Genomic DNA, 21,594 nt, shown 5'->3' on the forward strand with positions numbered 1-21,594 from the left:
GACGTAACTTTACTCTCCCTTTGGCCCATACTAAGCCGTCTACAGTTTTTGGTAACGCGAAATTTTTCCGGGGTGTAACAGTGTGCTTACATATGCATGATCCGCAGGACGATCATATGCATGCTCTTAAGCGGATTGTGCGGTATGTTCAGGGCACTCTTGATCACGGATTGCATCTCTACCCCTCATCGATCACCGACCTTGTCTCCTACACCGATGCAGATTGGGGTGGCTGTCCGGACACTCGTCGTTCTACGTCGGGGTATTGTGTATTTTTGGGTGACAACTTAATTTCTTGGTCGTCAAAGCGACAACCAACTCTTTCTTGGTCTAGCGCTGAAGCAGAGTATCGAGGTGTGGCTAATGTTGTCTCTGAGTCTTGCTAGATTCGCAATCTTTTATTGGAACTACATTGTCCGGTTCGCAAAGCTACGTTGGTATATTGTGACAAGGTGAGTGCCATATATCTGTCTGGTAATCCGGTGCAACATCAACATACCAAACATATTGAGATGGACATTCATTTGTGCGTGAGAAGGTTGCGCGGGGACAAGTTCGAGTCTTTCATGTCCCGTCCCGATATCAGATTGCAGATATTTTCACTAAAGGTCTTCCTCAGGTCCTTTTTGAAGATTTTCGAGACAGTCTCAGCGTTCGTAAACCTCCCGTTTCCACTGCGGGGGTGTGATAGATTATGTAAATATTTTGTAATATTTTGTAATCTCTTATTTAGGTTAGAATATTTTGTAATATTTTATACTCTCCTATTTTAGGTAGGATATTTTTGTATATTAACCAATTTAAGGAATGAAAGGAAACTACGGAAAATAATTCTTTCACTAATTAATGACACTTATAGTGTTATCCTATATTTTGAAATATCTAAATTTTCCTTAAAAATAAATTAATATTACCTGATTTAATTCTAAAAGACGATCAAAATACCCGCAACAAATCAATGAAGAAAGAGCTACTAGGATCGAAATTATATGTTTATATTAGTTCAGTGGGTTAAATTTATCTAATGTACAAGAAGATATCATTTTAAAGGCAATATTTAGCCCGCTAAGTTAACATAGACAAAGCTTAGAGAGTGACATAAAAAAAATGTCTTAGGTGCCAATAATCCTGTCTTAAAAGGTTAAGGGAGCTTCTGAACTGTGTGCTGAAGGAGAGGAACATTATTGTACCTAAAACCAAAAGCCAAATAAAATAATAATAACAATAATATTCTACTCAGTACTTGTGAAATAACATTATAAATAATTGAAAGATGTAAAACGAAAGGATCCTACTAATATTTGTCGTTGAATATGTCATGCATGACATAATCACCTCATTATAGAAAATAGTATTTTACCCCCATTATATATTGTACGAAGAAATCAAGAACATAATAAACTAGTAGCTAGGAAGCAACGAGCAAGGATCCACATGGTGATGCATATAATTATAAGGTTATATTATTTGAGGAATATATAGCAAGGCGGGGAATATGAAATTAAATAAAGTTTTCAGAGATTTCATCTCAATCTACATCTTTTTTTTTTTTTTTTGGTCTAGCTTTCAATCTAAATCTATTAACTCATATGCTTCTACTTCTAAAGAAGCCAAACTAATCGCTTGGTTTTTCCTTGTGCAGGAAAGATAAAGTTGAATATTGATGGTAGTGTCAAGACACGGCCTAAAGATGCTATTTTTGGAGAAATCTTTAGAGATGATCAAGGAAAATGGCCGTTGGGATACTCCGGTAAGGTGATAACTACGTCCAACCTTACTACAAAATTGTGGAGCATAAAGAAAGGGCTAAACGTAGCTAAGATAATGGGCTGCCAAGAAGTAAAGGTAGAAACTGACTGTCTTCTCAAGTTTATTAAGGATGAGAACATTTAACATCATCATATCAGGGCTATCATTGAAGATTGTAGATATTTATTGAATATCATCAGGCCACTATTAAACAGATCTAGAGAGAGGCAACCAATGTGCCGATTTTCTGGGTATGAAGGACACAAAGCATGATGGAGATTTTATAATCCGAAAAAATGCTGCGCTCAAGAATGTGAAGTTTCTTCTCCTTGCAGACTTAAGCGGGTTGCTTTTGAAAGATTGTAAACCTCATTAGTTTTTTTTTCAATATACCAAATAAACAAATCTTGTATGTTAGATTAATTCTTCTTTTTTAAATCTGAAACTCGAGAAAGAATCAACTAAAACACTCTCCATGATCCTGTTAAGATCATCAAATAATAATTTAGTACTAACAGAATCCACGCATTCTCATTCGACTACTAGGATTACATGTCCATTGGCTTAATCAGAACCAAGTAAATCTACATCTTTTTCTTACGAGTTTTAAGTGCGTGACCTACATTTGTACAGATTTTTCATATTTATCATATTAAGTTGATCTTTATAATAAGTAAGTTTAGGTAGTAAACCTAATATGATAACTTGAAAAATAGGATAATAACCTACTATTAGAGTAGTCATATACCCAAAATAAAAACCTACTATTCCAGTTAAATTGCATTAATTTTGTAAATTTCTTTTTTTTCCACATTTATATGACTTAAAACTTTTTCTTCTTCCATACTAATTTATTACCTGAGTTATTGGTTGCCCATGCCCTGACACCCCCCCCCCCCCCACCACCCCCAAAAAACGCACAAGCCCTTTTAGAATCATCTATTGTATTTCCAAAATATGTTTTATTCTTACACATAGTGCTTGCTTTTTACAGCATTCCATGCTTCACATCGGTGGTCAGATGCGTTAAACGAGAATACAGTAAGCGTTCAATATATGTGCACCCGATTTTGTATAATTTTGTTTTAAATAAAGATGAGTATTAAATCAGGTCTATAGAAATCCTATTTTAGTAACCTAAAATACCGCAGTAAATAATATTGTCCCAATCTAAGTCTATGACACGTATTATCGTCAGTAGACCCCTCGAATTTGTCCATTGGGCTACACCACTATCGAGCCCGAAAGCGCGCGTTGTTGGGTGTGCGAACAAAGTACCACATTAGTAGCTGAAAAGAAAAACGAGCTACTTATAAGGAGTTGGATACTTTTAATGATGTGAGGCCTTTTGGGGAAAACAGTGCGGGCTTGACCCAAAACGGATTATATCACATCATGTTAAGAGTATCTTTGGGCCGTTTTAGCCCAGCAACTTTGGCGAGACGAGTAGGTAGATGGTGGAGTGTGGCATGGAGCCTGACTTAGTGTCTTTGCCCGTCTATGGGCAGGTTTACAACCTTTACCCGTAGCTTTAAATACGCATACACAACATTTGGGCTTCGGTTACGTACCACATTGGTAGCTGAAAAGAAAAATGAGCTCTACTTATAAGGAGTTGGATACAAGAGTATTTTTGGGCCATTTTAGCCCAACACGCGTATCATTTGAACTTGTGTTAAGCATGTGTAATAAAACTCTTCACTTTCCTTATGCATTCCGATTTGGTACTATTTGTCCAAGGTATTATATGCTCTCCTTCTTTACAAGTTTGGCAGCGTAGAAGTTTGTCGGTCCTTCTTTGTAACCCACGCTTGCCTGCCCTCCCACCGTCATGAGCATCACAAATCTGATCTAACGGATAAAGATACTACATATGAATTAATATAAAAAAAAAAAAAAACATTTGTAAATTGTATGCAAGTTAGATCAAAAAATAATCATGCTTCATATTCTCGGTTACCATGTAGTACGAGATATTTTGTCTTTGAATTCGGTGTTGTTGCCTATCAAATAAATTATTACTCTATAGTCTATAATATCGGACAAACGAGTGTATAATATATGGCACTTCGATTTTCAAAACCCAGTCAAACTTTTATTCTCTAGACAGTGATGAAAACTGAAAATGCATATATCCAGAAAACCTTACACCAGGAAAATGAAATATTCAAATGCTAAAAGTATTACTTTGGCGAGGGTGGGCAATTGAAATTAAATTAAAAGGAATATTTATTATTTGAGAAGGGGTATTGATAAAGTCTCGCTAGTCGATTGCAAGTGAGTGGCGGACCTACGTCTATGGGTATGGGTGCTAAGTGCTTCGTCACCCATTGGCTTTGGCCAAAATATTTTATGGTAGGCATAAATAATAATTTAAAAGTTTACGTAGTAGCCATCAGCACCCATTATGAAGAAGTCTTGGTGGGTGCTTGTGGATGCAAAGCTCTCTTGCATAAAGGTTATTTACGTATATACTTTGCATGTCTAAGCTATTCTTTTGTAGGAAGTTCTTATTAGTTTTAAAAGATTGATATATAAAGTATCCCAAGAAGTTGAATAATTGAATTAGAGAAAAAATATATTTAAAATGAGCTTTTTTACTAGATTAGCTAATTGACAGACACGAAAAAAATGACAGGCGCATTTTCCAGACCTACGTATTTAATTGTCTTCTGCATTTACTCAAATATTATTTGAATTTGTTTTATGATCGGTTTGTCTACTTATAATAAAACATCCTAGTAAAAGATTTGATTTTTATGAAAAGATTGATGGATCCAACCTTAACGAGTACCCATGTTTGGTCTTAGTGACCACCGTAAAATTTATACTAAAATTAGTTAAGCACCTATAAGTTGTAAATTCTGAATCCGTCACTGAAATTGCAAGTGTTGTGTGTGGACTAAAAGTGAAAAAAGATCAAGGCAAGGGCAAATTAGTGTTGGAGTTGTAAAATTTTATAATGATACAAAGCAAGAGTGAACTGTATATTCTCATCTGGTTGTTGAAAATATTTATTTACATTTGATGTATGTATTAAATATATAAATACATTAAGACATAATATCATTTATATATATGTTTCATCACTTAACTGTGCTAAATAACATAATATGTGTTACACATAATGTATACTATAACAAAAATCAAAGAAAATACATTTGCAATACTTATTTTTGCTTTTTCATCATAATAATGCTAAACTAAAAAGTACGAAAACTGGTGGCAAGTGCATCTGAAAAAGGGTGTTTAATTGTATAGAACACTCCGACATTTACTTTTCTAGGACGCCTCGTAATGGAAATTAATTAATTAATAATTAATTATAGTTTATGCCTGTAACTGTGTTGCAACAGAAACCATTAGCTCAGTGGCCTCTTGGCAATATGAATTAAGCAACGTTTAGCCAAGAAATCTAGCTAATTCAAGTAATTACTTTTACACTTTTACTAGAAGGACGACGCTAGTTGACATAATTATTGGTAACTACTATTTGGCTACAAATCTTAAGAAGATTTTGATTTGTTTAAACATAGTGGAGGCTCCCACTAATATTATTTTAAGAAAATATCTTTTTTATATTACAGCTTCAACATGCATCAACGGAATATTGCCATCTTACCTTAAGCTGACAAAAAATAAAATTAAAATGCAATTTAATACTCCTTTTATTTCAATTTAAGTGGCGATTATTGACTGAATACGGAGCATAAAAAATGAGAAATATTTTTGAAAGTTATATTATTTGACATGTCGTCATATGTCTTTGTTAAACGAAATCAACAGGAAAAAATATCACATAAAAAAAATATACAAGCTTTGTTAATTTCTTATTTTTCTTGATTGTGGGTCGTTTGGTAAATCATTATGCAAGCATTTATATGTTCGATACAAAAATTAAACAAAAGATACCGAGACAGAATATATAAGGGTTCACACTTTGATAAAACAAATCAACAAACAAAATCAACCTTTCTATTCTTGACGCACCTGAGCTCTTTTTTCTACAGTATATAATTTCTCAGTCAAGATTTCGAGATTTATCATTTCTTATTATAGTAGTACCATATAATAAAATAATCCCACCACCATTCTTCTCTATCTCTTTATTACCAATTTTCAACGCACCCCTTCCTCACAAACCCCCAATCTTTCCTTTATTAAAACTCCTCCATTTCTGGACCTTTTCTCTATTCTTCTTTCTTCTTAAAACTTATACAATTTTTCATTCTTGATCCATAGCAAAGAATATATCATATCTAATGAAGATCCAGTGTGATGTGTGTAACAAAAATGAAGCCTCTTTTTTTTGTGTTGCTGATGAAGCTGCCCTTTGTGATACTTGTGACCATCGTGTTCATCATGCCAATAAACTTGCTAGCAAACATCAACGTTTCTCTCTTCTTCAACCTTCACCTAAACAAGTCCCGGTCTGCGATATCTGTCAGGTATAGTATATAATCAGAACCGGATTCAGAATTTAAAGTTAATTCTATTTTATTTTTATTTTTTTGAATCTTTATATCTATGTTCCGTGTCAAAAATAAGTTCAACTCAATTTACAGCTTTGGTCTAGAGATTAATTATTATTATTTTGGTGTTTATTTACAGGAAAGGAGAGCTTTTTTATTTTGTCAACAAGACAGGGCAATTTTATGCAGAGAGTGTGATGTTTCAATACACAAAGCTAATGAACATACACAGAAGCATAACAGATTTCTTCTAACTGGTGTCAAGATTTCAGCAAATTCTGCCCTTTACTCTTCATCAGAATCACCATCAGAAACTTCATCTACCAATTCTTTGACTACGAAAAATCAAGATTCAACAAAAAAGCCTTTGCCTTTGCCTATTTCTGGTTCTGTTTCCTCTAGTACTGTTCATCAAGAAACGGTAGTGGCAGCTAATATTGGGGAAGATAGTTTAACAAGTAGTATATCAGAGTATTTAGAGATGTTACCTGGTTGGCATGTTGAAGAATTTCTGAATTCCTCTAATATTCCTACTAATGGTTTTTGTAAGGTTTGCATTTTATTCACCTTTCATTTCTATTGCTCAATTGTGTGAAACTTTGAAGTCCAATTGTCTGATCTATTTTTTTTTTTTGGTTTTGTAGATTGGTGATAATGATGTGTTTCCAATTTGGGATACTGAAATTGAGAGCACTCTAAATTCATTCTCACCAGAAAGTATAGGTATTTGGGTCCCTCAAGCCCCTCCAGCTCCTACTCATCAGCAAAATCAGACACAAATTTTTCCTCAAAATATAAACTTTGGGGGGCAAATTGAATTCAAGAATTCAAAGGAGGTTACAAGTAACAAGTCTAGTAGAAAGTGGAGAGATCTTGACAACTCTTTTGCTGTTCCACAGATCAGCCCATCATCTTCCACTTCCTTCAAAAGATCAAGAACTCTTTGGTAGTTAGATCTAATTATCTTTTTCTTTAATTTTGGGTATTTTTGCCTTTTGTTGATTTAGTTTGAGCAAAAAAAAAAAAAAATGAAAAGAAAAAAAATTGAACACCACTTCTCTTTTGTTCTCAATACAACTTGGTTTGTTGTGTTCTTGAAATTATTGTGCTAGTGCAAAGGGCCTCTTTTGCGTTGTAAATATCTTTTATGTTTTGTTGAATCCCATGAAGTGGAACCATAAAATATGTATCAACGTTGGACTGGACCTACAGACACAATCACATGCATGTCGTATTTCAATGATCTTCCTATGATTAGTTATAAGCTACAAAAATCGCAATCTTGTGTTAATATTTTATCGATCTCGTTTGAAAAGCCTTTTACAATGGACTAACTGATCTCCACTAGGACAATCATGAAAGTCTAATATGTTTATATGAATGAGTCAAAGAAGTGACAGTTAAGAAAGGCACTTAAAGAACTTTTAGTTATCCCTTTTGGTCTGGGAATAAGACCAACAAGAGCTTCCAAGAGGGTGATAGTGTACTGCAAAATGATTGTTATCAGATAAGAAGGCCAGACTGGCAAATTCGGATGGATGTAGCGGCCATGTAGGGACTAATAATATTGGAATTCAGTAAAATTAGTAACTTTGGTCCCAATATTTAGATCCCTTTTTCGACTTTGGACCCAAATCCATTCTCATTATTGGACTTTATTGTTAGTCCGGTTACTGGCTGCATCTTAATTAGGGGTGTGTGTGTGTCTCTGTGTGGAGCATTTAGAGCAAGTTGAAAATGCAACTGCCAAATGTTAAAATTTTGTAAATAAAATCTGTTATACTACTGCTAATTCTTAATCAGTTTTACCTACAACTTGCATGTCAAAATTTTATAGAGAGGTCGCAAATTCAAGTATTGTCTAAATTCTAATTAGGAGTAGTAAACTCGAGCAAAATCTACACAATTTAAGGTAAGTAATCTAGACAAATACAATTCAACTTGGAAATTAAAAATTAGAAACGAGGGTGAGTCAGTATGTCACGACCCAACCGGAGGGCCATGACGGGCACCCGGTGCTACCCCACCGGACACCTCCTATCGTACATTCATATTCACAGCCTACTCATGATTTTTCATACATCAACATTACTAATCACATCGGGCAACGACACATTTCTATCATCATCAATAACAATGCCCATGTCCATGTACACAAGCCGACGAGGCTAACAAAATAATATACAAAATATGAACCGACAAGGCTACAACACATCTAATCATACACAACTGTCTACGAGCCTCTAATAAGAGTATGTAACATCATATAGACGGGACATGACCTCGCCATGCCCATATGTATGTACACAAAAGAATAATACCAATAGCTGTAGCTCCGGATGAAATGGAGCTCCTCTATGCAGTCCCTGAACAAGAAATCTATGGATCAAGTTTGTCTCCCTATCCACCTGCGGGCATGACGCAACGTCCACAAACAAAAGGATGTCAGTATGAATGATGTACTGAGAATGTAAAGCATAAGCAACATCATAGTAGGAGCATAAGAAATAGCATAAGATAGAAGAATCGGGAGGTAATAGAACCATTTGTACCTCTAGTGGCCATCATCGTATTTACTTACTTGTCTCTCATAGGGACCTTCTATTTCTAATGCTTACTTATGTACATATACATACATATATATATATATATATATATATATATATATTAGTATCATACCCTACCATGAAGGTTCAGTGCTTCACGTACCCGGCCATGACAAGGCTTGGTGTTATACATTGATACGCTCAAATTACACCGATTAATAGTATAACGCGGACGTTGTCAAATATAGTAACCCAACGAGGTTGGGGTCGAATCCCACAGGGAATATGGTGTGAAAAGGTTACTAAAGTCGTAAATGCTAAGTTCTAGGTCTAATGTCTTAATCCGATAATTTGTGTAAAAGTTGGGTTTTCTATGACTAGTCGCTAAATTATTGGTTTGGTGACTATTTATGGTAAAAGAAACTAAGGTTGTGTCCCCGTTAGATAGAGTGTATGATCATGGGTATTGATCTTGATATACTTGTAATGGATCATTATATGAATGCACTTAATCTCTATGTGAATATCTACTATTTCCCAATAAATAAAGATTATATCTTTCTATGATTTTCCCAAATATAAGAAAGTGATTATGAAGAACGATTAATCATGCCAAGTAAATTCCTCTTATTCCTAAGTGAATTTATTAAACAAAGTTTAAAGCTTTGAGTTCTTGTTAATTATTCTTACCAACCCTAATTATTTTTCCAAATAAATTTAGGGTTTATGGCTTTAATCAATGTTTGCAACCATTAATTATGAATGAAGAATGAAGAATAACTAAACCCTAATAATCCATTATTTGTATATCAATCACAAACTCAATCACAAAACACCCATCATTGGGTTCACAACCCTAGTAAGGGAATTTAGTTACTCATGACGAAGAACAAAAAATAAGAAATTGAAGAATTCATAATTGCTTACTTTGGAATGAAAAAGGAATTGAGAATACTTGAATTGATGTTTGAATCTTCAAAAACTAGAGAGAATTTAATGTTCTAAGTCAAGAGACAAAAATATACTGAATGTTGTCTATTAAAAACCCTACAATGACTATTTATAGGTTTTGGAAATTCACAAGTTACAGATTTGCACTTTGGTCCCGTCATGGTGAAATACGGTCCGTAAACTGGTTTACGGACCGTAAAGTCAGTTCACGACCCAGTCGTCCTTCAGTTGTGACTTCTTGCTTCTTTTGAAATACGGACCGTAAAGTGATTTACGGTCCGTAAACTGCATGGTCGTATTTCAACATCCAACACTTTGACTTTCTGCCAGATGCTCAACTGGTTAAATACGTGATGGAATACGGACCGTAAACTGAAATACGGTCCGTAAACCTAGCTCGTAAACCACCATCTTCTCAGCTTGACTTTCTGGTTCTGTTATCCTTTAACACGACCATGGAATACGACCCGTATTGTAGAATACGGACCGTAAACTTCAATTTACGACCTGGTTCTGCACTTCAATTGTGATTTTGCCGAATCTGTTCCTTTACCTGAAAAAACACTAAAAACCACGTAAAATCACATAGGCTTGCTTAAAAACAAGTAAAACTTATAGTCAAAAAGCATCGATTGTGGCGTAAAATCACGCCACATCATACATACCTGGCCCTACCAAGGCTCAGGGTTATCCGTACCCAACTGCAGAGGTGCGCGCGCGATAAGTATCATATCCGACCATATAAGCTCAGTGCTACATAATAGTCATACATACTTAGACACGTATACATAAGAGTCCATGAGTATCACCAACATCATTTCCATCATCGCTTTCGTTACATCTATCCTTAGAAAATCAACTATCATATAAAAGAGGTAATAGCATCGTGAAAATATCGAGAATCATGAGCTTTAGTAATTCTAGGGATGGGGTCATTTGGGAGACATTATGGAACTCATGAGAAGGTATATAGCAATGGAATCATGTCTTAATGAAAGAAGGGTTAGCCTTACATACCTCTTGGTCTTCTTAACTACTTAACGTTCCCCGTCGAAGCTTGGAGAATCTACATAGATCTATAGAACGAGGCAAGCCTGCAATCAAGTCCATATTAATCACTTCCCATTTCCAAGTCGGAATTTCTATAGCTTGTAACAATCCACCGAGCTTTTGGTGCTCGATTTTCACTTGCTGGCAATTAGGACATTGGGCCACGAATTCCGCTATGTCCTTCTTCATTCCATTCCACCAATATATGGATTTAAGATCATGATACATCTTCGTTGCTCCGGGGTGAACGGAATAGCGGGAACAATGGGCTTCTTTCAATATTTGGTGGCGTAATCCTGCAACATCAAGAACACATAACCTACCTCGACATCGGAGAACTCCATCTCCAGAAATCTCAAAGGACGACTTCTTCTTCTGAGGAAGTGTATTTATGTAATGAAGTAGCATAGGATCTTCGTATTGGCGCTCTTTCACTTCCACTACTAGCGACGAGACCGCTGAATTTTGAATGATAGCTCCCATACTACCTGAGTCCACTACTCGAACTCCTAGGCTAGCTAACTGCTGGAGCTCATGAGCTATCCCTCTTTTCTCTGGCTGAACATTACATAAACTTCCCATGGATCTACGGCTAAGAGCATCAGCCACAACATTTGCTTTCCCGGGATGATATAGGATATTAACATCATAATCTTTCAACAGCTCCAACCATCGCCTTTGCCGCAAATTCAGTTCTTTCTGCTTGAAGATATACTGAAGACTCTTATGATCTGTATAAATATCAACGTGGACACCATACAAATAATGTCTCTACATCTTCAATGCATGAATCACTGCAGCCAATTCAAGATCATGGGTCGGATAATTTTTCTCATTCTTCCGCAACTGTCTTGAAGCATACGCAATCACCTTACCATGTTGCATTAACACACAGCCTAATCCAACGCCTGAAGCATCACAATAGAAAACATAACCTTGCGATCCCTCTGGAAGTGTCAGGACTGGGGCAGAAGTTAATCTATCCTTTAGCTCTTGGAAACTACGTTCACAAACATCTGTCCACTGAAATGTAGCTGATTTCTGGGTCAGCTTCATGAGTGGTGCAGAAATAGAAGAGAAGCCTTCTACAAATCTCCTGTAATAACCTGCTAAGCCCAGGACACTACGAACCTCCGTAGGTGTTGTGGGCCTTGGCCAAGTCTTCACGGCCTCAATCTTCTGGGTATCTACCCGAATGCCATCGGCTGAAATAATATGCCCCAAAAAGGTCATTGAGTTCAACTAAAATTCACACTTAGAAAATTTGGCAAATAACTCTCGAGTCTGGAGAACCTTAAGGACAGTACGCAAATGATTCACATGTTCTGCTTCGGATCGAGAATATACCAGGATATCGTCAATAAACACGATCATAAACAAATCTAGGAAAGGCCTGAACATATTGTTCATCAGATCCATGAATATTATCGGTACATTAGTTAGCCCGAACGACATTACCCGAAACTCAAAATGGTCGTATCTGGTTCTGAAGGCTGTTTTAGGAATATCCTTCTCCTTAACTCTCAGCTGATGATACCCGGATCTCAAATCTATCTTTGAAAATCATTTGGCGCCTTGTAATTGATCAAATAAGTCGTCAATCCTTGGGAGCGGATATTTATTCTTGATCGTCACTTTATTCAGTTGTCTGTAATCAATGCACATTCGTAAGGAGCCATCTTTCTTTCACACAAACAACACGGGTGCTCCCCACGGGGAAGAACTAGGCCTAATAAAACCTTTTTCAAGCAAGTCTTTCAAAGCATAAATACGGTGCTGAGGACCACTAGAACTGAGGGCTCTTCCTCTGCCTCTACCATGGCTGACTGGCGCATGTGAACCTGGCCCCATAGGGCGTATAGATGATGAAGACCCGGCTGCCAATCCTGAATGCTGGACTCTACCCCTTCCACCAACCGAGGGGTAGTCACGCATGATATGGCCTGGCCGACCGCATGCATAGAAAACCTCTGAACCTAGCCGACATTGGCCCCAATGTAACTTTTTGCACTGGGAACATCGTGGCACGGGTGGCCTTGCCTGACCCGAATCGCCTCTGAACTGAGAACCTGAAGCCGAGAAACTCTGACTCGGCTCGGAATAAGTAGATCTATCAAATCTCTGGCCTGTAAACCGTGGAGGCGCACTAGTCATAGAATGGCCTGAATGCCTAGAAAACTGTTGTCTTTGCCCTCTTCTAAACTCACTCGTTGGACCCGAAGATCTAGCCCTCTTGCTATACCCTATATCATGCTCACGCTCACTTCTTTACTGTTGTTGGCTTTCTTCTAAATTCTAGGCATGGGCTTGAATGCGTGAAATATCCATGTTGTCCTGAAGGGACGCATTCAAGCACCTATCCATCAAATGTGGCCCTATGCCTCTCACAAATCGGTGCACTCGGTCACCCATATCCGCTACTATGGCCGAAGCATACCTGGCCAAAGAATTGAAGCGGAGACTATACTCTAAGGCACTCATACTTCCTTGCCTAAGATTTAGGAACTTGTCGGCTCTAGCCCGTCGAACCTCTGGAGGTAAGTAATGTCGGAGGAAGGCATCCACAAATTCTTGCCATACTGGGGGAGGTGCATTGACTCCCAGTGAAGCCGTCCAAACCGTGTACCAATGAACCGTAACATCCCGCAATCTATAGGACGCTAACTATACCGATTCAACATCTGAAGCATGCACCAACCGAAGTGTCCTCAACATCCCATCAATAAAGTTTTGAGGGTCCTCATCCAGCTTTGACCCGGAGAATTCCAAAGGGTTCAAGATAATAAAATCACGGGCTCTTGCACTAACAGCCCTATCACCTTGACCTGTACCTTGCCGCTGGTTCTGAGCGGCAACCAACTGAGTAAGTAAATGAATGGCCTCTTTCACATCTTGGCCTGAAGCATCTGGTGGAGGAGCTGGGGGTGCCGGAGCTGGGGCTGAGGCTCCCTCATGCTCCTCAGAAATAGGCACTGAGTGAGAGTACCGAGATTGAGCCGCATTCTGGGACTCACCTTCCTCTATATCCGTTGGCGGTACTCTTTCAGCCCGCTTTTCTGCCACTGTCTTGTCCTTTTGGGCTGTCGTAGCTTTTCTCTTTACAGACATTTCTGAAATACATAATACACGATTAGAAAGAGAAATCCTTATATCATGGCTCTATCGCACGATCTTACGAAGAAAGAAGGTCATTCATTCCTAAAATGCCCGCAGCCTCCTGTTTATAAGTGTGGCGCGCAACACACCCATAAATAAGACTCTACTTGACACGGTTCGTAGACACACCCTAGGATAGAACTGCTCTGATACCACTTTTATCACGACCCAACCGGAGGGCCATGACGGGCACTCGGTGCTGCCCCACCGGGCACTTCCTATCGTACATTCATATTCACATCTAGGTGAGCCACATGGCCTACTCATGATTTTCCATACATCAACAATACTAATCACATCTGGCAACGACACATTTCTATCATCATCAATAATAATGCCCATATCCATGTACACAAGCCGACGAGGCTAACAAAATAATATACAAATATGAGTCGACAAGGCTACAAGACATCTAACCATACGCAACTGTCTACGAGCCTCTAATAAGAGTGTGTAACATCATATAGACGGGACAGGACCCCGCCATGCCTATATGTATGTACTGTTGACACCCAATTTTGTCCCTCCTTTATTCAATTTTATTTACTCGGGCTTCTAAATTTACTGACGAACTAAATACTTTATTTTCACTACTATTATTTTCGCTACTTTTATTTTTAAAAATTACGAGCATTACTTTATCACAAATTTTAAATGTTCGTCATCGTTTCATTTTCGGGTTTGGAATCGTTAAATTAATTACAAGACAACACTTTGCAAAATATTTATTTTTTCTACACATTAATTATTTATTGTCTTTACATAATATATATTATACCAGTTATTAAATTAGAAGCCCAAAAATAATTAAATAGAGGAGGAAGGATCAACAATTTTCAGCCAAATTAATGGCCCAAAATACAAATACAATATCATTCCCCTACCCAAATAATCAACCCATACATTTTGATTCACCCAGCCCATTACCCATTCTCACCCGTCTGGCCCAAACATTTCACCCGACCAGCCCATTACCCTTTTTTTGACTCGTCCGGCCCACTTTTCCTTTTCTAAAACCCTACCTCTCTTCCTCTTTCTCCTTTTCCTTTTTTTCTTTCTTCACCTCTCTCTCCCTTCTCTCCATCCCTCACCTGCCGCCTCCCCTTCTCTCTCCCACGTTCTCCCCACCACATCTCTGCCATCTCCATGCTTCCACCACACTCTGTCACCCACGCCTCTGCCATCCCCACTTCGTCTCTCTCCCACGCTCCTCTCCTTACTTTAATACAAACAAAACCCTATAAATGGGATCCGAAGTTGAATCGTTAAAGAGAGATTATTCAGTTTTGGAGGGGATTTGGATATTTTAGGAATTGATTCAGTGTTTAGGGACACACACCATTTTCAAACCATAGTTTTCACTTTTCCGGTGAAATTTAGCCGGATATTACTCTAAATCGCTATATTTTCATACAATCAAAATTTGGGGTTTAATCGAAGCATCGTTTGTTCGTCGCCTTCGAGTAGGTTCGAGACCCCGTCGCCTGTTCGCTGCACCTACAAAAGGTCAGTATGTTTTTTTTATATCTTCGAATCTAAAGTTCCTGATATGTTTGTATATGTTTTGTCGACTGTTTAGTATTTCCAATTGGTTTTTCTTGATTCTGCGTTTCTGTGCTATTTAGAGTTCAACCCGGCTTAATCGATTTTATAAGCGTCGTAGCTCTACTCTGTTTTGGTCTGTGAATTACGAAGCATGATTTATTCTGACTATCGAGCATATAGAGTGGTTTTATATGTAATATTATGAGACTTGTTGTTTCAATCGTTAGTTTCTATTTTAGTTCGAAATCTTAGCTCATTTCTGCAATTTTGTGTTGGTTGTGTAGTCTCTTGTTTTCCTGCTATTCGTTTGATGTTTGGGAGCTGTTAGGATGGATCATTAGTTGCTAAATGAGCTTGTTTAAAAGGACTAATTCAAAGTATAGACTAAGTGTTGTTTGAATCATACCTTCAAATCTCTTTCTGTTTTCATACCATGTCACTGATTGTTCGCTAATTTCTCCATATTTCGGGTTGAAAGTTTTGAACCATCAAATGTCTTTTGTATTAAGTAATATACTAAGTTGGAATGGTTTCATAATGTATATCTAGTTTGTTTTGGTAATAGCCAAACTGGGCATTTCTTGATGTTTTGAATGCATAGACAGTTTTGTTAAGTCTTAAGTTAATTTCCTTGTCTTATGTTCAACATGTCTACTATTCCAAGATGTTAGTTATTTGACGTATGTTTCAAACGAGTTCAGGTTTGAGTTAATTAGCCACTCTCTTATCTTTTTTTTAGTATAATATGTAGGTTTTTGATTGGGATAATGACTTTAGAAGGTTAAGATTGAATAACTAAGTTAACGTCAGATTCGGGGTTTTCTTTAGGCTTGAGCCTGGTTGCTAGATTAGGTGTGAATGCTTAAATGGGCTAAAATAACTAAAAAATGGAAAAGATTAGCATTATATTTTTCGTTCACATTCATAATCAGTTGATCATCCATTGATATAATCCTAGTGATGTTTGAATCAGAGTTCAAGTTAAGTTTGTTAAGCGCAATACTTTGTGCTATTACTTTCATTTTTTTTATCAAGGGATTGTCTATTCTTGTTGCCTTATTCTGACTGACTTTAGAAGCCTAGTTATTGGCTGAAAACATATTTATGTGATGCTATTGTCCTTGTATTTCCCCTGGTTATTCTGGTTTCCTACATACTCTGTCCATTCTCGACACTCTTGTCTAGCTGTCGTCTTCATGAGCTGTGTGTGTTCCATTCTTGAGTCGTTCATTTTCTTGAAGATGGCATGAAGTATGGATCTATATCCCATGACTGTAATAACATCTATTTGCTTTGTTCAAAAATCTGCTTTGTATGTCCCTTTTCCTGCCTGTTTTGGATTCATCTCTTGGCATTATATGAGCTCTGACTTGTTTGCCAAGTGACAGCTTGTTTGAATAAATTTTCATAACTGTGTGTTACCTTCCACGTTGTCTGTTCCGCTTAAGTGTGCCAATGAGATTAGGAATCCAGGTTCTGTGACTATGTGCAACCTTCACCTTTGATGATTCCTTGGGTTTAGGCTTATAATTGTCTATGTACCATTCTTTGGCTACATGACTCATATATTTCTGATTCTGTTTCCTGCTTACAAATGGTGATTGTAAGATCCCTATCCAGTTGCATATATCGATGGGTATTTCCAACATTAACTTTCTATACATTCTTATGAGTATGTACACCTAAGATATACCAAAATATACACAGTAGATGCATAATCTACTAATTTATTCTGAGTTATATTTTGCATGTTTAAACTTGTTTATTGATCGTATACTAATCTCTTTCTTTTATTTTTATGCATGGCTATCGCATACGAGTCACTCGGACTCGTCGTCTCTTGCATTTGGCGTCGGGCCAAAGCCCAATGGAATCCTTTTCTCGAGTCAGCCCATCCACAACAAATCTGTTAAATTTCGTTGGGCCGAAGCCCAATAGCAACAGTAGCGGACAATGGCTTTTAGATCGTCTTACTCCTTCATTTTATTTCTTTTGTACATTTAACTTGTATTATATGGCTAACATTTTTGTTTGTTAATTTAGATGAATCCTGGTGACATTAAGGGGTTTAGTTTTAGTAATGGGTAGTTAATTTAAAAAAAAAAAAACTAACAATCAGTTCCATAGGTTTCACTTCCCTTTTATGTTAAAAATGACTTATAGTATCTATAATATTTTTTAAAACAATTGATTCTCAAAACAACATAACAATATATTTTGGCGAAAGTAATCATAATTTATGCTTACTATCTTAGAAATTTAAAGCGTTATAAATTTTTGCACTGACGTTGACTTATTTTTGAGAAATAAGGAAAACTAACTATTTTCATGGATAACCGTTCTAATTTAGTTATTTTCCGACATTGGAAATACGTATTTTTTTAACAATCTTTTCACAACTTGTATTGAACTAATGAGTTTTCCTATAAAATCTTTAAAGTTTTATTACTATTAATCTTACAACAACTTCTTTTAATTTGTTAGTAGACATAACTTACTTTCTCCCATATTTACAAAATGCTACACCATTCCGCACTTTCCCAGTTTATGTACAATTAAACCCCCTTATGCAAATCATTATCTTCTACAAGTCTTATCTTAACGAAGCATGTTATTTCTATTTATAACTTTAATAATATTTAGAAGATATTTTCTTAAATATTTTAATATTACATTTACATCTTAGCCTAATTAAATTTTAGTCCGGACGGTTAACCATTGTTAATGGGTCTTAAAGGGTGCCTAATACCTTCCCTTTAGACTAATTGAACCATTTACTCAAAATCTTAAGTTTCGCAGACCTTAAATAGAGTTAACTTTAAATATAACTTTAATAAACTTTAGGTGTCCTAATTCACCATAAATAATTAGGTGGCGACTCCTTAAATCAAATAAACAATTTGGGAATCTCCAATATGTTGTACTCCGCTTCAACCCGGTTAAAATGGGATATAACATGTACACAAAAGAATAATACCAACAGCTGTAGCTCCGGATGAAATGGAGCTCCTCTATGCAGTCCTTGAACAAGAAATCTATGGATCAAGTTTGCCTCCCTGTCCACCTGCGGGCATGACGCAGCGTCCACAAACAAAAAGATGTCAGTATGAATGATGTATTGAGAATGTAAAGCATAAGCAACATCACAGTAGGAGCATAAGAAATAGCATAAGATAGAAAAATCGGGAGGTAATAGAACCATTTGTACCTCTAGTGGCCATCATCGTATTTACTTACTTGTCTCTCATAGGGACCTTCCATTTCTAATGCTTACTCATGTACATATGCATATATATATATATATATATATATATATATATATATATATATATATATATATATATATATATATATATATATCATACCCGACCATGAAGGTTCGGTGCTTCACGTACCCGACCATGACAAGGCTTGGTGTTATACATACTTGGCCCTACCAAGGCTCAGGGTTATCTGTACCTAACTGCAGAGGTGCGCGCGCGATAAGTATCATACCCGGCCATATAAGATCGGTGCTACATAATAGTCATACATACTTAGACACGTATACATAAGAGTCCATGAGTATCATCAACATCATTACCATCATCGCTTTCGTTACATCTATCCTTAGAGAATCAACTATCATATGAAGGAGATAATAGCATCGTGAAAATATCGAGAATCATGAGCTTTAGTAATTCTAGGGATGGAGTCATTTGGGATACATTATGGAACTCATGAGAAGGTATATAGCAATGGAATCATGCCTTAATGAAAGAAGGGTTAGCCTTACATACCTCTTGGTCTTCTTAACTACTTAACGTTCCCCGTCGAAGCTTGGAGAATCTACATTTAGAAAACAACTCCCAACAACCACAATAACATCCACAACAACTACATTTAGAATGATCTAATGAAAATTGGGCAGTATTTCCCCTATTTCGTCAACTTCCATCATATTACAAAACAACTCCCAACAACCACAATAACATCCACAATATCATAATCAAGTAATCACATTCCATTAAGCCTTCAAAATTCATTTTCATGCTCAACTTATACTAACAACTTCACACCCATTCTTAGCACATTTTCATACAATTCTTCCTCGTCACTATTACTACCTTCCATAGAAAGATCATACCCATATCATACTAAGAATCATGACTCAAGTTATCTTACTACTCAAAAACATCATAAAAGCTACATTTAAACCTCATTTTCTACTTTCCTCTTCTACCCAAGTTGTTCAACAACCAATCATTCATGATAACATGAAATAAGCATGAAAACTAACATTTTATCTCAACTATGTGAAAACCCTAGCTTCAATACTCAAGAATCTCTTATAGTCTACTAACCCTAGCAAGACTTCTAACACATGGGTACCTTGATTCTTGCCTCTTGATCTTTATTTTCTCTTGAGTTTGAGTGGAATATGCTTGGAGAAGGGTTTGGAGCTCTCAAGACTTGTGGAAAATGAAAAATGAAATAAAAGAACAAGAGCCATCTATTTATACAAAAATATAAAAATCAGCCCGATGGACTTATACAGACCACTTATACGGTCCGTATAAGTGGACCGTATAACACCTCCAAGAAAAAGACCCTTTCTGTAAATGTCAAGTTATACGAACCCCCCTTATACGGACCGTATAAGTGGTCGTATAACTCCCAGTTATGCGAAAACTTTCTCTCGTTGGTTCGTTTGACTTCCAATCCTCGTGGAACCTTCTTGGCACTTACATAATACTTCATTAACCATACAATAGGCCCTATAGCAGCCCCTCAAGACATTACCAAATATATATTAGCTCAATTATAGTGAAAACCTTTCCGAACATGACTTATATTTCACTTCCTTCAACAAACTAAAGCTCATATATTCGTACAACTTCAAAATCTTATGGTATGCACCTTAAGCTATCTAATACCTTCCTTAATTTCGTAAGGGTTTCATAATCACCTTAAACTCATGTTAGCCTACTCACAAGGCAACAAAAACAGAAATTTCCGAGGTGTAACACAGTACTATGAGTAGGTCTTCAACGTTGCAATGTGGAACTAGAAGAGTTACATATTATATGTCGTCAAGAAGATAATTGTGTTAACACATAACAATTCAAATTGTAGTATCGCGACACGAAATCTGATGACTTCTATACCACGATTATCGTTAATATTTTCTTACTTCCTTCTTAACTAAATTATCTCAACAGGAGCAAAGAACAGTTACAATGTTGAAAAGTGGACATGTCAAGATGGGGCCAAAAAGTTACTCTCCCAATCAATTTTCAAGAACTAAAAGACTTGGTGAAGTAATAGACCAAAATGAATAGTCACAACCACCCTGAGGACTCCGACCAGACATTTGAAGTAGGGAGAAGGTGGAGCCCAAATCATAATTGGCAAAATGAGGACATATTACATATACGTATATATAGTTGTATTAGTGAACAGAGAGGGACCAAAAGCCAGCAAAAGTGCATCAAATGTTCAGCCAACATGGCAAAACTTTTTGGTGTAAACAGGAACATTTAAGGCCACTAGTAAAGCCAGCTCTGAACGAAATACTACAACATGAGTCTATAGAGCAATGTCAATTATATTGTACTAGTGCTTCGACCATTTCAACTTGCAATTTCATTCCCAATTATCATTACCACGTCTGTATCCTTCTTATTTGTCGAGTATGCCATCACTCTCGTTTTATTAATTGCTACGATCCAAGAGAAGATCCAAGAGAAAGCCAATTTCGTTTTTGAAAAAGGTCCAATAAATTCCCCGTGACATCCGTAATTGCTAAATTCTATCTTCAATTATACTTTGAGTCAGTTCATCCTTTATCGATAAATTGTCTCGTATTAGCCTTTTTATTATAGAGCTCTTACGTGAAATATGTGAACTTCATGTGTCAAAATATTTCGAGAAAGTCTAAAAAATTTCATATCTACTTTTAGTTGTGGTTTAAAATTACCTTTAGGTCGGAGATTCATAGGGGTCAAGGGCAAAAGTTCTCCAATTTCAAATAGTTTAGGGAAAAAATTGCTCATTTTCCATCAGAGCTAGAAAGAGCATTTTTTGAGCTACTTGTGATTAGAATTTATAGGTACGGGCATCTTTAAGCCAATATTGAAATGGAA

At 36.6% G+C, this 21,594-nt stretch overlaps 1 protein-coding gene across 1 annotated transcript; it reads left to right on the plus strand.

Moving 5' to 3' along the window:
* The first annotated feature begins 5,716 nt into the window (after window positions 1-5,716).
* On the plus strand, window positions 5,717-7,442 carry LOC132628082 (B-box zinc finger protein 21-like). Its single transcript, XM_060343788.1, has 3 exons — window positions 5,717-6,197; window positions 6,361-6,771; window positions 6,866-7,442. The coding sequence occupies exons 1-3, from the start codon at window positions 6,012-6,014 to the stop codon at window positions 7,169-7,171; spliced, it is 903 nt and encodes a 300-aa protein (XP_060199771.1). The 5' UTR covers window positions 5,717-6,011; the 3' UTR covers window positions 7,172-7,442.
* Window positions 7,443-21,594: the final 14,152 nt, after the last annotated feature.

Source organism: Lycium barbarum, chromosome 2 (genome assembly GCF_019175385.1).
Source record: "Lycium barbarum isolate Lr01 chromosome 2, ASM1917538v2, whole genome shotgun sequence".
NCBI lineage: Eukaryota > Viridiplantae > Streptophyta > Magnoliopsida > Solanales > Solanaceae > Lycium > Lycium barbarum.